Below are 16,697 nucleotides of genomic sequence, written 5' to 3' on the forward strand. Positions count from 1 at the left end.
CTGCTCCCATGGAGGAAGGGGTTGAATGCGAACCAAGGGTAGGAGATGAGTCCAGTGGCCATTGAGCAGGTGGGAAGGATGGAGAAGCTCTTTGTCATTTGTAATCCAAGAAGAGAACATCAGATAACAGGACAATAGAAGGAGGAGAAAGCACAGTGACAAGAGACAAGGAATCTGGGGGATAAAATTGGCACAAGAAGAAAGACAAAGTCAATGGTGGGACTAGTTGCTTTTGTAGGCTGAGGGGTGAATTAAGGAAATAGAGACACTCAGGGTGATATTCTTACATAATTTATTTTCCTTTTATGATCCTTCATATATGTTCAGAATATCACTTCTCTTGCATTATAAGGAAAAAAAATTTTTTTTCTTCCTCCAGGTGGAAGGTGAACGGCCTTCTTAGTCAGTGTTCATTTCCTTTGCTGGTCTCTGGGCTGAAATTTTTATTATTTTCCATTTGGGTAACTTCAGCAAAAGCCTATGAGCGAGACTGGCTCTGTAATCACCCTTTGGATGAGAAAGCCGAGAGGTCTTCAGTTCTTAGAACCGTATTTCAAGAGAAGCAGTAGCAAAGCTAGAGTGTGCCCTGAGGAACGTGGCCACGTGGGCTACACCGGGTCTGCACATGGGGCAAGGGAATGGGAGCGTCCAGCCTAGAGAAGAAATGCTTGAGTCCTAGAGGCACATGTGATGGCTGTAGGTGGTGGAAGGGCTGCCAGGCGGAAGTGGGAGGGATTTTATCCTTTGTTGTTCTCTGTTGGTGTAGCCGTAGTAAGTAGTCCCAGTGGCTGGTGGGTGGATTTCAGCTCACTGGAAGACTGGTGTTATGGTTTGGTGTAGAGCTGTCCAATAGGGCCGCGGGTTGCCTAGTGATGCGAGAAGTTCCCTGACGTGGGAAGAACTCAGGCAAGATGAGACAGCTGTCACTTGTAGAAGGGTTCCATGCACTGGATGGGTTCTTTATCAGATGTGATGGGTCCTTTTTCAGATGTGAGAGTTTGATGTTTTATTTTAGTCTTTAGGACCATAATCCCGCTGCGGGTTGCCTAGTGATGCGAGAAGTTCCCTGACGTGGGAAGAACTCAGGCAAGATGAGACAGCTGTCACTTGTAGAAGGGTTCCATGCACTGGATGGGTTCTTTATCAGATGTGATGGGTCCTTTTTCAGATGTGAGAGTTTGATGTTTTATTTTAGTCTTTAGGACCATAATCCCTTACCTACACTAATGCAGCTTCAAGGATGTAACCCTTGGAGATGGTGGAGGTTTTGTAACCAGCGACTGAGATGAATCCACCCTCATCTGCACTCCGAGACTCACATTTCCATGTGTTGTGTACAGACTTGTCTGTTGGCCCCAGGAATCCATGTCAGCACAGTGTGCTAATACACAGATATGGCATGTAGGAGACACACAACGTATACAGTCATACCAAGTTCATAGTCTTGGTTTTACTTCCATTTTATTTTAATTCTGCTTACCTCCCCCAAGCCCCAACCTGCAAATAAAGTAATGAATATTACTATTCACATAATGGAAGAAAGAAGCAAGTTCCAACGTTTTTATTTACGCATTGTGCTTGGAAAGAAATGGAACTGTACCAGAAGTTTCTGCATTTATGGTAATTATTAGGGAACATGAGGAGTAGGGAAGATGTGAGAGAAAATTACAGGCCCTCTCAGCAGTACGCTGAGAAAAAAAGTCTTTGTTCACAGGGAAAGTTGCCAACAACCACAGGGACTTTTTGATTTTTTACTTATGGAAAAAAGGACAAAATCATTTCGGCAACTTCAAGTGGAATTTTGTAGCTGTCCTCCTGATGCTTCTTCACTCATGTACGCTGCACCCTGACATTCACGTGGCCTCCACCTTCTTCTGGTTCCACCTGCATGGCTCTGACTCTAAAGACGAGAGGTTTCCTCTGTACTTCGTCCTGGGGAAGACCTAGACCCTGGGCTCCCCGTCAAGTGCTGTCCCTCCTGTGCTGTGTCATCTAGCTCCTGCTCTGCAGGCACAGCCAGAGAATCTTCAGTTAGGACTTCCTCATGTCTTGTACCATTTTATTTTCCCCCAGCATCATTCATCGTGTTCCAGTTCTTTGTACTTTGTTTGGGTTTTATTGCCTAATGTATTTCTTATAGAGAATACTTCTTTATGCACATTTTGCTGCAGTTTCCAGTATTTGTCTACCATTATTACATTATTTCACACCCCCCATACTTTTCCCTATAGTTCTTTGTTTTTGGTATAGTTTTCATTGCACGCAACACTTGATAATGTGGCCTAATGTGCATGAAGAATGCAGCATACCATCTAATCTTCATTGCTGGGTTTTGAGTCCCAAACTTAAGAAAAGAACTAGTCAGTTTGCTTAAAATCACATGACTTAAAATGTTGATGTTCAAAACTATATGTCCTGCTATTAAGTGTCTGATTATTTCTTATATCTTTCCTTTCATATAAAAACTGAAAAAAGAAATTATCATATAGTTATGACTAGCAGATCCGTATTTGTGTCTTATTGCTGACTTTGTTGTTTTTTAACCTTTATTGAAGTACAGTTGATCTACAATGTTAATTTCTTCTGTACAGCAAAGTGACTCAGTTAAACATATATATATATCAGTATATTCTTTTTCATATTCTTTTCTAATATGGTTTGTCACAGGATATTGAATATAGTTCCCTGTGCTCTACAGTAGGACCTTGTTGTTTATCCGTCCTCTATGTAATAGTTTGCCTCTGCTAATCCTAAGCTCCCATTCCTTCCCCCAACCCCCCCCCTTGTTATTTCTGTCTTTGATTGAGAAACATGTTACTCGCAGATGCTCTGGGTTTTCACCATATAGTTAAAATCTTGCCACAGACAACATTACAACAAAATCACCATGTGTGTCAAAATATGGCTCCAATCCCAAACAAAGGCCCGTTTATCATAGCCATGTTCATTACATAAAATTTTATTTCCACACATTGTTGGAACAGTTTCTTGGTATTGTTGTAGTTGGTTTTGCCCCATTTTACTGTAGTGAGGTTAACCCACGATTAGCCAGAGAATGGAACACATAAATACTCTCATCCCTACAATTTCACTGTGGAAAGTTTGCATTTCCAGTTTTTCAGAAGTAGCTGAAACGCGGTCCCCGTCCTCCCTACCTGCATTTTTCACTGCAGTTTATACATGGGGTTTGGACATAGTTCCATGTTTAGGCATCTTAGATTTCAAATCAAATTTCCTTAGTTTTATTAGGGTTTACCAGTATCAAACTTCATTGACTTTCCACCCAATAAACTGAGACAGAAAGGTAGGCAAATGTACTGTGGCACCGCTAATGGGAGTTTCTGTGTTTCTCTGAAACCCAACTCAAATAGAATCGAGAAAGAGAGAATGATGGGGAAATTGCTGTAAAATGCAGCTCAACTATGCGTTATTTCCCTGAACAAATGATCTCGGTGAAACATTGAATTATAACGTATGGATGTTTCATCCAGTTGCATTGTTGTGGTTTGGGAAGCTGGCAGTTTTCCTCTCCTTAGGCAGGGTCCCTTTCACCTCCCAGGCGACGTGCGCCACCTGAGAAGCAGGCCGTTCAGTGTCGCGTCGTCATGGCTGTGGGATTTCTTAGTTCATCACCACTCTCCCTTGCTGCTCTGTGGGTCTGAGGTTCTGACTGAAACCTGAGTCTCCACCGGGTATTTAGAACAGAACACACACAGCAGCTCAAGCCCTGGAGGTGACAGAAGCACAAAGCAAGGAGCCTTGCAGGAAGAGACCCTCTAACAGCTGTGCTTAGGTTTTGCATGATCCTGTAATTTTCCTGGTCCTCTTTTCCCATCTCATTTCCCCTAAGTCCAAGTCTGTCATTGCAAGCTGAAGGCCGATCTACTCTCTACCCACCATCCCCATATGTCTGCTCAGTCCCAGGCCCACCTTTTCCTCAAAAGCAGCACCTTTATTATTTCCACGGGCCTGTTAGGCTCAACCTCCAGCCTCCTCCAGTGGGTAGGGGAGAGGAGGCCGTGTTGCCTCCAGGACCTGGGCGGGGTGGGCTGGGCTGAAAGGGGGGAGGGAGGTGAGACTGCAGCGGGAACCTCGGCCACCTTTCCCGCACGCTTACCATCAATTTTGTCTGTTCACTTCCAGTATTTCTGTATTGCTTCCCTGCAATCTCCCTCCTTGGGCTCTTCCCGCAGATCAACACTTTCTGCATCTATCTTTTGGAGCAAATTGACATGCTGTTTTTTGGAGGTTCTGGTAAGTCTTGTTCATTCTGTTGGTCCTGTAAAAAAGTCTGAAGTTCAGATAAGGGCTAAATAGCCTCAGGCATGGAATGAGATGTGGACAGTTATGTGTTCTTTGCTCTGAGCCTTTAAAGGACTTCAGCTCTGGTCGGTCAGTTTGATGGTGGGCCCTTCTAGATTCATTCATCCAAATTGGAAGTGGTCCACCCAGCTTGGCACAAGCGGAAAACAAGGAAGTGTGGAATTCCATGAGCTCTGCACTAGGTTTAAGGCTCTTCTAACTATTCTTTGGAAAAGCCGTATGTGTGACTGTTTGTGAATGTGAGTGAGTGGAGGTGAGTGTGTACGCCGTGTGTATTTGAGCATGTACATGTCTGAGTTAGTCTGGGAGCGTGTGTGTGTGACATTGTGGGTGTGTGTGGTGTGCGGGCCTGTACAGACAGGTGACCCGTGTCCTTTCATTTGGTGTGCACTTTAGATTCCAACCAAGGTGGATAAAGCTTCATCTAATGCTTACTTGGAGACTTTACCCAGATTGCTTACCTTTAAAGTTTACTCTTCTCTAAATGGAGACTAACATGCTGATCTCATAGGGTTGCTGTAAGGATTCCATGAAATCTGTACATAAAGCACAAGAGCGTAGAGGGCAGTTAATTACTGCTGCCACCTCCTTGCACACACACAGACAGACACACACACAGGAGTGGTTTCTTGTTCTTTTTATCTATCTATCTATCTATCATCCATCTCCCTCGGTCCTTATCTCCGTCTCTGTCTCCATCCCCATCTCCATCTCCATCTCCATCTCTCTCCTTTCTTCTGTTGAAATCACCATCCCTGAGCTTTCCTGGGCCAGCAGCTTCCAACTGTAAGCAACAAGGTCTCTCCACCTCCACACTGACTGGTTCACACAGTCTTCCAAGAATGTTATCAAAAGTTCTTTCTATCTGTGGTCCTCCTGAGTTGTTAGTTAACAGTCAGTGTCTTTCTTGTACTAAGAGTCACCCAGGGCTTTTTGACTGCCCTGTAGATTGATTTTTTGCCCCTTTCACGGGCATTTTGCATTTGAAAGCTACAAACTTCATTTCTTCTTCTTTTTAAAAAAATTTTTTTGGAGTATAGTTGATTTACATACAAACTTCATGTCTTACATTTACTGACCGTGAGACTTGCCAGTCTAGAAGGGAACTCTTGATGTTTGTGTTCCAGCTGTTTCAGGGATGCTGTCGGCCGTTTACAGCGTGGCCCGGAGTGCTTCCGCCGCAGTTGTGCTGCACGTGTTCTGCTTCAACGCCGTGAAGGTAGGTATTAGGCCCAGGGCCTTCTTCTCACATCCACTGAATTAACTGTATTTTAAGTAAACAAATGTCTCCTCCAATTTCAAGAGAAATGGGATCTGAGCACATTAGGAATAACAGGGTCTGGCGGATGAAGCCTCAGTGGTTGAGAAGATGCATTAAGATACCCGATTTGCCACGGAGCACAAAGCCCACCTGGTCTGACCCCCTGCCCCCTCCAGGTGCCTGCCTGGCTTGGTCAGTTACTGATACTGGGCAGGGCTTCTGCTTAACATGGTAAAGGGATACAGTTGCATCAAGCTTTATGGACAGAGAACAGGAATGGCTGACAGTAAAAAATTTTAGAATCCAGAAAACAGATGGACCATAGATTTATCCAGATGGAGAAAGTTAAAACCCAGGCTGGCAGCAAGGGAAACCTATGATGATGAAAAAACAAGATAAGCATTAACTTTAGGAAAATAGCAAGAGGTATCAGAAAAGCAAATGGTACATGCGTAGCTCAGCTGTGAATAATATTTTGTATCTATGGCAATCTGAATAAGAGTTATAACTGTAATGGCAGAATAGGGGAGGTGAATGTGTGTGTGTGTGTGTGTTTGTGTTTGTGTGCATGCATGTGCCCCTCTTCTTGGGGAGGGCACAAGATGTTTTTTTTAACATCTTTATTGGAGTATAATTGCTTTACAATGGTGTGTTAGTTTCTGCTGTATAACAAAGTGAATCAGCTATACATATGCACATATCCCCATATCCCCTCCCTCCTGCGTCTCCCTCCCACCCCCCCATCCCACCCCTCTAGGTGGTCACAAAGCACCAGCTGATCTCCCTGTGCTATGTGGCTGCTTCCCACTAGCTATGTTACATTTGGTAGCATATATATGTCCATGCCACTCTCTCACTTTGTCCCAGCTTACCCTTCCCCCTCCCCGTGTCCTCAAGTCCATTTTCTATGTCTGTCTTTATTCCTGTTCTGCCTCTTGGGGAGGTCTTTTTTTATTTTTTAAGGGTTTGTTTTGTTTTTTGTGTTTTTTTTTTTTTTTTTTTTTTTTTTTTGCGGTTCGTGGGCCTCTCATTGTTGTGGCCTCTCCCGTTGCGGAGCACAGGCTCCGGACGCGCAGGCTCAGCGGCCATGGCTCACGGGCCCAGCCGCTCCGTGGCGTGTGGGATCTTCCCAGACCGGGGCACGAACCCACGTCCCCTGCATCGGCAGGCGGACTCTCAACCACTGCGCCACCAGGGAAGCCCTATGCTTATAACTTTTAAAAATCAACTTTATACAATAAAATGCACTAGTTTTAAATGTACAATTAGATGAGTGTTGATGAATGTGTCACCATCACAGTCATGATGTAGAACAATTCTACCACCACCAAATTTTTCTTCATTCCCCTCCCCAGGAGCAGGTTCCTGCAGCCACTGATCTGCTGTCTGTCATTGTAGTTCGCTTTTTCTAGAACTTCACATAAATGGAATTATGCAATATGTAGCTTTTGGAGTACTTCTTTCAATTAGTGCAATGCTTCTGAGATCCAACAACGTGTCAGTAGTTTGTTTCTTTTTTATTGCTGAGTAGCATTTCTGTGGTTATTTCCAGTTATTGAAAATTATGAATAATATATATATATGCATATAACTTTATAATAAACTGCCAAACTGTTGTCTGAAGTGTCAGTACTGGTTTCCATTCCCCCCTATAATCTTTGAGATTTCCAAGTGTTCCACATTCTTTCTAGCACTTAATGTCAGTTTTTAAAAGTAGTAGCCATTCCAGCGTGTGCTAGTATCTAACTGTGGTTTTAATTTGTATTTCTCTAATAACAATTATTGTCGAGTATGTTTTCATATGCTTGCTTGCCATTTGTGAAAGATCATTGATGAAAAATCTGTTAAAATCTTTTACTCATTTTAAAATTGCATCGTATGCTCTTATTATTAAGATAGGAGTTTTTTACATATTCTGGATATAAGTTCTCGATCAAATATGTATTGCTCATATATTTTTTTCCAGTTCGTGGCTTGTATTTCCATTTCAATAACATTATTTTTCAAAGAACAGAAGTTTTAAATTATAGTGAAGTTAAATTTATTTATGGTTTGTACTTTTTATGTTCTATCTAAAAATATTTACCTAACGCAAGGTTACAAATAGTTTTTTCCTAAAAGTTTTGTAGTTGTAGCTCTTACATTTAGATCTATGATCCATTTTGAGTTGATTCGTGTGTATGAGATGAGGTAAAGATTGAGATTCACTAGCACAGTTGTTGAAAAGACTAACTTTTCCCCATTGATAACCTTGGAAACATTGTAAAAGATCAGTTACTGGCTACTGGTTTATGGTCCAGCATGTAAGGAGTTTGGAAGTTATTACACAATCCTAAGAGTAAGTAAAAAGCTGAACAAACTGAAAAAAAACAGAAAGCTCTTCTTAGATCCATCAGAGAAGGGAGGCAGCAGGGCAAATTCCTGCTTCCAAAACTGGAGAGACAGACATGTAAATACAGAGCAACAGGAACCCAGGAGCAGAAATCTCTGTGGGGACCAGTACCAGGGGTAGGAAGACCTGAACTGTGATTGACAAGTTGCTGGAGGCTCAGTGTAGACAAGTCTGAGGGTTGGTAACTCCAGGTGAACCCAGTCATCAGAGAGCCCCACACTTCGGTGAGTTTCACCCCCACTAGATCAACCAGGTTATCAACAGTGAATATTGGAGAAAACCCCCTTCCTGCCTTCTGCAAGTAGAGGGGAGAGTTACCATTTGGAAATACACCAGAGCATTCTGTTCTTCTTAACTAAGCCTGCCTCGAGATTTTACTGGGGACTAAACTATTGGGATTTTTTTCAGAGCCTAACTTACCTGGAGGAGGGGAAATACCAAACTCCAGTTTGGCTCCAGCCTTCCATGTGAGGGAAGGGAAATACCCAACTCCAGCCTAGTCCTTTCAAGCCATTCTGTTCTACCTAAGGTGGGGATGGGACTCAGAAGCACTTGTGAAGTTCACAGTCCAGAGACACAGGGTCACCAAAAGACAGAGGACTACTCCCAGGACTGTAGAATACCTCTTCCCTCACACGTTAATACTGCATCACTAAAGGTCTGTTTACCATAGTTCCTTTTACCTGTTAACGTCATGTCTGGCTACCAAGGAAAAAATTACAAGGCATACTAAAAATCAAAAAACACAGTTTGAAGAGAAATAACAAGCATCAGAACCAGACATAGATATGGCAGGATGTTGGAATTATCAGACTGGGAATTCAAAACAGCTATGATTAGCATGCTAAGGGCTCTAATGGATAAAGTGCACAGTAGGCAAGAGAAGATGTGCAATGCAAGCAGAGAGGTGGAAATTCCAAGAAAGAATCAAGAAGAAATGCTGGAGATCACAAACACTCTAACAGAAATGAGGAATGCCCTCAAAGGGCTTATAAGTAGGCTGTACATGGCTGAGGAAAGAATTTCTGAGCTTAAGGATAGGTCGATAGAAACTTCCAAAATGAAAAATCAGAGAGAAAAAAGACTGAAAACCCCCCCAGAATATCCAAGAACTGTGGGATAACTATAAAAGGTATAACATGTGTAATGGGAATACCAGAGGAGAAGAAAGAATGGTACAGAATATGACTGAGAATTTCCCCAAATTAATATCAGACACCAAATCACATATCCAGAGAATCTCAGAGAACACCAAGCATGATAAATGCCAAAAAACTACACCCATGCATATTATATTCCAGTTGTTAAAAATCAAAGATAAAGAAAAAAATCTTGAAAGATACCAGAGGCTAAGAACACCTTACCTATAGAGGAGAAAGGTAAGAGTTGCATCTGACTTCTCCTCAGGAACTGCTATAGACTGAACTGTGTCTCCCCAAAATTCCTATGTTGAAAACCCTAACCTCCAATGTGATGATATTTGGAGATGGGGCCTTTGGGAAATAGGTTTAGATGAGGTCATGAGGGTGGGGTCCTCATGATGGGATTAGTGCCCTTATAAGAAGAGAAGAGACACCAGAAGTCTCTCTGCCATGTGAAGAAACAGAGGAAATGCAGCCATCTGCAAGCCAGGGAACCTTCACTAGCACCTGGCCATGCTGGCAACATAATCTCTGACTTCCAGCCTTCAGAACTGTGGGAAATAAATGTCTGTTGTTTAAGCCACCCAGTCTATTTATTGTACTTTTTTATGGCAACCGGAACTGAGTAAGACAGAAATGATGCAAAGCAAGACAAGAGTGGAATAAAATAAAGTGTTGAAAGTAACATGCGCGCGCGTGCGCGCACACACACACACACACACACACACACACACATCTAGAATTCTGTACCTTGCAAAATTATCTTTCAAAAGTGAAAGCAAAAAAAAAAAGTGAAAGATAAATGTAGACTTTCTTGGACAAATAAAAATTGAGGGATTTTCCTGTGACTAGACCTGCCTGGGGAGAAAATATTTGCAAAAGACAAAACTGATAAAGTACTGTTATCCAAAAAATATACAAAAAACTTTAAAAACTCAACAATAAGAAGAACTTAACTAAAAGTGGACAAAAACCTGAATAGGCACCTCACCAATGAAGATGTGCAGATGGCAAATAGGCATATGAAAATATGCTCAACATCATATGCCATTAGGGAACTGCAAATTAAAATGACAATAAGATACTAATAGACACTTGTTAGAATGGCCAAAGTTCAGAACCCTGACAACAACAAATGCTGACAGGCATGTGGAGCAACAGGAACTCTCACTTATTGTTGGTGGGGATGCAAAATGATATAGCCCTTTTGGAAAACAGTTTGGCAATTTCTTACAAAGTAAATATACTCTTACCATACAATCCAGCAGTTGTGCTCCTTGACCCTCTTTGAAAACTTAGGTTCACACAAAAACCTGCACACAAATGTTTATGGAAGCTTTATTTAATAATTGCCAAAAACTTGGGAACAATCAAGATGTCCTATAGCAGATGAACAGATAAATAAACTGTGGGGCGTTCAGACAATGGAATACTATTCAGCATACCCTTCTCAGACACATATCCCCAAATAAGGTATCATGCCATGAAAAGACTTGGAGGAATCTTAAATGCATATTTCTAAGTTAAAGAAGCTAATATAAAAAGGCTCATATTGTAAGATTCCAGCTATATGACATTCTAGAAAAGACAAAACTTTCTGCATCTACTGAGAAGATCATACCGATCTTTTTTTAGTCTGTTGACAGGGTGAATTACATTGGTTCACTTTTAAGTGTTGAATCAATGTTGCATTTGAAAGATGAACCTCAGTTGGTCATGATGTATTATCTTTTTTATAGATTGCTCAACTTTATTTACTAATATTTTGTTGAGAAATACTGTGTCTATGATCGTGAGGTTTCTAGTTCTCTAGTTTCCTTTCCTAGTAATGCTTTGTCTTATTTTGTTATAAGGTAATGGGCTCATAAAATGTGTTGGAAGGCATTTCCTTCTAAATTCTAAAAGAGTTTGTATAGAATCGGTATTATATATTTTATAAGTGATAGAATTCATAAGTGAAGCCATCTGGGCCTGGAATTTTCTTCATGGGAAGGTTTTAAACTATGAATTCAATAAATATCAAGTTATTCAGATTATCTAATACTGAAATAGATATAAGGAATTTGTCTATTTTCTCGACATTTTCTAATTATTGGCCTATATATATATTATACTTTCAAGGTCCATAGTGTTTGTAGTGATGTCTCCTCTTTTACTGCTAACATTGGTAATTTGTGCCCTCTTTTTTTTCCTGATCAGTTTGGCTAGGGGCTTATTAATCCTTTTGAACTTTTTATATAATAAGATTTGAGTTTATTGTTTTTATTTTTTATTTCCATTGATTTCTGCTCTTATCTTTATTATTTCCTTCTTGCTCACTTTCATTATAATTACTTCTTTTTGTCCTGATTTTTTTTAAGAAGGAACATACATTATTTTATACGCTCATTAAACAATCAATTATCTTATAAAGGCATTAAAAATATAAGGAGAAATGTATCTGTTTTATTTACCTTGTTTTTTTTACAATTTCCGTTAATGTACATTGCTTTGTGTAGATCAGTCTTTCCATTTGATATCATACTCCTGTCTGAAGAACTTTCTTTAACAAAACTTGTAGTGCAAGTCTACTGGTAGTGAATTCTTGCAGCTTTTGTCTGAAACATTCCTCAGTCTGCCTACATTTTTGAAGGTATGTTCACTGGCATAGAATTCTGGGTTGACAGCTTTGTTTTTTCCCTTTCAATACTGTAGATATGTTGGCACATTTTCCTGGATTGTATAATTTCTGATCAAGATCTGCTGTTATTCTAATATTTGTTCCTCTGTCAGTAATGTTCTTTTTTCTCTGGCTACCTTCCAGATTTTCTCTTCTTCTTTTGTTTTCAGCAATGTGAAAGTGATGTGACTAAGTATATGGTGTTTATTTTTATTTTACTTAAGGTTCTCTGAGCTGTTTTTGAACTTTTTTTCAATTGATATTTCTAAATCCTCAGCCATCATCTCTTCAAATATGTGTTCTGCCTTGTCCTGTTATTCTTTTCTTCTTGGGCATTCAATTATATGCATATGTTAGACTGTTTTAATAGTGTTCCATGTCTTTTCGATGCTATGTTCTTTTTTTCCCACTGTTTCTCCTTTGGATTTTCTTTTGAATAATTTTCATTGACCTTCTTTAAAGTCACTTATTCTTTCCTGTGCTGTATCTAGTCTGATGAGAAAGTCAGCAAAGGACTTGAAAAAAAAAAATTTCTTATATCATGTGTTTTAATTTACTTCTAGCATTTCAATTTGGCTCCTATATATAGTTTCTGTCTCTCTTTCAAAATTACCCATCTGTTTATGAATACTGTCCACCAACCCTTTAATCTTTTAACATTAATTATAGTTATTTTGAAGGTAAGATTTTGTAAGGTACCTGTTGTTTTCTTGTCAGAGTGTGACCATACTCTTGTGAATTTTTACATTTGACATGGAACTATTATTCATCAGTATTTAGTTTTGAGGAGAACAAGAATGAGACCAACTTTAATTTTCCCAGAATTCTTGTATAAATCTTTCTTATCTTCTAAACGTAAAAAAAAACAGCCATAGATGATGACTAGACTTGGATCTCTTTCTTTAAGTTTTCTGGAACACCATGAACACTTTTCATATTGAAGACTCTTACAAATAGTTAAAGTTTCTCCCTCTTATTTTTTTTACTTTTATTTTTATTTTTTGCGATACGCAGACCTCTCATTATTGTGGCCTCTCCCGTTGCGGAGCACAGGCTCCGGATGCGCAGGCTCAGCAGCCATGGCTCACGGGCCCAGCCGCTCCGTGGCATGTGGGATCTTCCCAGACCGGGGCACGAACCCGTGTCCCCTGCATCGGCAGGCGGACTCTCAACCACTGCGCCACCAGGGAAGCCCTCTCCCTCTTATTTTTTGATTAATGATATTATTGATTTTGTTTACGTGGTATGTTTTAAATTTTTTTACAATCTTTTTTTGTTGTGTATGTTTGCCGTTCATTTCTCTCATTCCTGTTTTCATGGTCTGCTTCTCTTTATATTGTTTCTTTGTGTTCTCATATGGTATCTAGAGTTTCTTATTTCAACAACAACAAGAACAACAACAAAAACAACAACAAATATTTGTTGCGAAATTATGATGTACCAGGAACTTTCCATTTCGTAACGACCTACTGAAACTGAATGAATGGTGAGTCACAGCTGCCCCAAACACACAGGTCTCATCATACCCTATCATCTCTTCTACCCGACCCATGATTACATGTGTTTATATCACATGTAATCTGCTCAGGTGGACATTTGATTTATGACCCCTGTCTGGTAGTCAAGCAGAAATTGATCTGACTTCTGTCTTAAGGCTCCCTGACCAAACCTTTCTAGAGGTACCTCAGGTTTAAAATACAGGAAGAGAAGAAAGTGAAACAAAGAATGTTTCAGTAACATACTACCAGTTCAGATATATCTTTCCCCTGGAAAAATATGTTATTCATGGACTTTTAGGTGGTTCTATCAGGAATCTTCATCCCAGGGATATGAATGAGATACCTGGGACAGTGGTTGTCTTTACTTCGTCCTCTTTGCTCCAATATCCCAACCCTTGAACTGACCAAATAAAACCTGTTGCCTCCAATACAGCCGAGGGGTCCAAACGCTGCCATCCACAGATGTCTGAGTCCAGGCATTATGTTGTCTGCCAACCCCGTGGCCTGCCTTAACTCCAGCCCTTCCACCTCTGATTTAGTTGATGTCAGCAGGGATTTCGTGAGATCTTTTCCTGCTTACTTCCTCAGTACACTTCTCTCTCTCTCTGAAATAGAGAGTGGGAATTTCAGTCATGTATCAGAAGTCAAAATCTTCTTTCAGACTAGTCTCATCTGTAAGATAAGATCCAGCATAAATTCCTCAAAGCCTATGGCTTATGCACAAGTACCTTCTCTAGTTCCCAGTATAGATTTATGCTTTTTTCTGTTTGAATATTTATGGGACGTTTAATGGGAGGAGGAAAGCTAGTTCCCTGTGTTCTTTCTTTAAAAAATATTTTTATTGGAGTGTAGCTGATTTACAATGCTGTGTTAGTTTGTGCTGTACTGCAAAGTGAATCAGTTATACATCTACATATATCCACTCTTTTTAAGATGCTTTTCCCATATAGGTCATTACAGAGTACTTAGAAGAATTCCCTGTGCTATACAGTAGGTCCTTATTCGTTATCTGTTTTATATGTAGTAAGTGTTACCTGTGTTCTTCATGCCATTTTGACCAAGACCCAATACTTCATTCTTCTTTGCAAACTTGAGCAGCAAATAGTATCTGATGGAAATATTCTTTTCTTTGGTTGATGGAAATGGGAACATGCAAGCTCTCTGTAACTGAAGCAGGAGCTGAACAGTTCATATTCACTGGTAGTCAACATATATTTCTTCGTTTAGAAATGACTTTGCCAGGGACTTTCCTGCTGGCACATTGGTTAAGAATCCGCCTGCCAATGCAGGGGACACGGGTTCAAGCCCTGCTCTGGGAAGATCCCAAATGCCGCTGAGCAACTAAGCCCGTGCGCCACAACTACTGAGCCCGCGTGCACAACTGCTGAATCCTGCGCGCCTAGAGCCCGTGCTCTGCAACAAGAGAAGCCACTACAACGAGAAGCCCACGCACCACAACCAAGAGTAGCCCCCGCTCGCTGCAACTAGAGAAAGCCCGTGCACAACAATGAAGACCCAACGCAGCCAAAAATAAATGAATAAATTAATTGAAAAAAAGAAACGACTTTGCCAGGTACTATAGTGATCTGAGAGGAGAAACAGTCAGTTCTCTCTCCTCAGGAGTTTAACATTCATCAAAGCTGATGACATGCTGTGGATGATTAGAAAAGAGAAAACTCATCAGAGGAGGTGGTTGTTTAGTGCAGCCTTCAAACGTTTTTCAGTTGGGCTGAGAACCTTGCCATAGACTATGCAGTCAAGCATGTGAAACAGTTTCATCAGAGTTAGGAATGAATGATCATGGCAGATGGAGGAGATGGTAAGGATATTAACCTACTGATGGTGAAGGAGAGGGGTGACTGGATATGTGAGCAGGATACATCAGAGTTACGGACAATCTTTCATGCAAGGCTAAAAGTGTATGGTTTTGGTCCATTGGGTATGATGTGCATGACAAGAGTACTGGTTGCCTGAAAGGAACTTATAGCAAAAAGAGGTCATCAGCTCTGAGGTTGTTGAATGCCATAGACGAGCTGATGGCCTCCACTGTGATGGAAACAAGGTGTTAAAAAGTTCCCAGTTGACGTCCCAAGTCACTCCATGAGTGGTCAGACCAAAAACGTTACTTCCAGATTCTCCGTCAGCTGTCTCACCGCTAAATCATAACTGTTCACTCTAAATCTTTGATTTATGATGAACCTTTGTCTCATGCTTCATGCTTTTGAGCAGGTAAGCCTCATTTGATAGTAAAAAATAATTCATTGATAATAGAATCATGGTTGAATCTATGGAAGACAGAATATTCTTCCATACTCAGATGCTTTCCACAAAAGAACAACTCATAGAACTTCTTAGATTAATTCCTAAAGGAGAAGGTGTATGCTCTGAAAAACCTATTTCGTATGACAAGTGTCTTTTTTTTTTTTTTTTTTTTCCACGCTGTGCGGCTTGCAGGATCTTAGTTCCCCGACCAGGGATCGACCCCCTCCCCCCGCCCCTCCCCACCGCAGTGAAAGTGCCAAGTCCTAATCACTGGACTGCCAGGGAATTCCGTTGACAAGTGTTGAAGGCTCATTATCAAAAGTAATGTACGCTCCTGGGATTGTTAAATGACTTTGTCTTGCAAAATTCTTAGAGGGTTTTGGAAGCTGTTGAAGAATCTGGTATTCAAGAAGAAGTTTTTTGGGTTTTTACCTAGCTGTGGGACAGATGTTGTCATTCCCTCACCTCCCCAAGTCCAACTCCCTCCTCATAGCAGATGTTGCTAATTGATTACAGCATTTTTTCTCACCGAGGTCAGCAGGGCTCCGCGATGCCCAGACAGTAGTACCTGCAGCCAGTACCAACTGATCAGAGCTGGTCCAAGAGATAAAATCTATTTACTTTCCTGGGCTGAGACTTTTATTTCTGTTTTCCTTTCTGTTTATGGCCTGCCATCGGTGTAAGTCACTGTTGGATCAGAATTAATAGATTCCACTTTGAAAACACGCTTCCAACTCTGTGATGGGACTGAACACTTCAGAGGCTCTGGGGCTTACTTATGTGTTGAAACAGGCTTTTTACCAGGTGAAACTGGGGTACTTTGAAAGATTTATTTAATCTCAGAGAGGTACTGACTTCCTTGCTCAGCACAGAACAAGCATCACTTGTGGTAAATAGTAGGATCCGTTGTTAGAGAATCTTAATGTTCTATCTATATTTTGAAACACCTTTTAGTTAAAAATAGAGCAATTTGCATTTCTTCCTCATTTGTAAGTCCTGAGTTTTTTAAAGGTCTCAGATAGACTCTCCACTTTAAAAAACAGCGCCTATTAAATGCTGTGCATTGAATGAATGTGTTTAACAAATTGGCAAGGGCATCCTTAGGAAAAAAGAGAAGCTCACCCACCTTCAACTTAACATACTTATCCAGAGCTGTGAT

General features: G+C 40.7%; 1 protein-coding gene across 7 annotated transcripts in view; it reads left to right on the forward strand.

Annotated features, from left to right (window-relative positions):
• The window catches only part of PCNX2 (pecanex 2), a 274,045-nt gene that overhangs the window by 86,244 nt on the left and 171,104 nt on the right, over positions 1-16,697 (forward strand). For all 7 annotated transcript variants that reach the window (XM_067025705.1, XM_067025704.1, XM_059053839.2 and 4 more), the window contains exons 14-15: positions 4,144-4,254; positions 5,451-5,542. In XM_067025705.1, the coding sequence (XP_066881806.1) occupies positions 4,144-4,254; positions 5,451-5,542 (203 nt within the window). The remainder of the gene's footprint in view (positions 1-4,143; positions 4,255-5,450; positions 5,543-16,697) is intronic.

Source organism: Kogia breviceps, chromosome 2 (genome assembly GCF_026419965.1).
Source record: "Kogia breviceps isolate mKogBre1 chromosome 2, mKogBre1 haplotype 1, whole genome shotgun sequence".
Lineage (NCBI taxonomy): Eukaryota > Metazoa > Chordata > Mammalia > Artiodactyla > Physeteridae > Kogia > Kogia breviceps.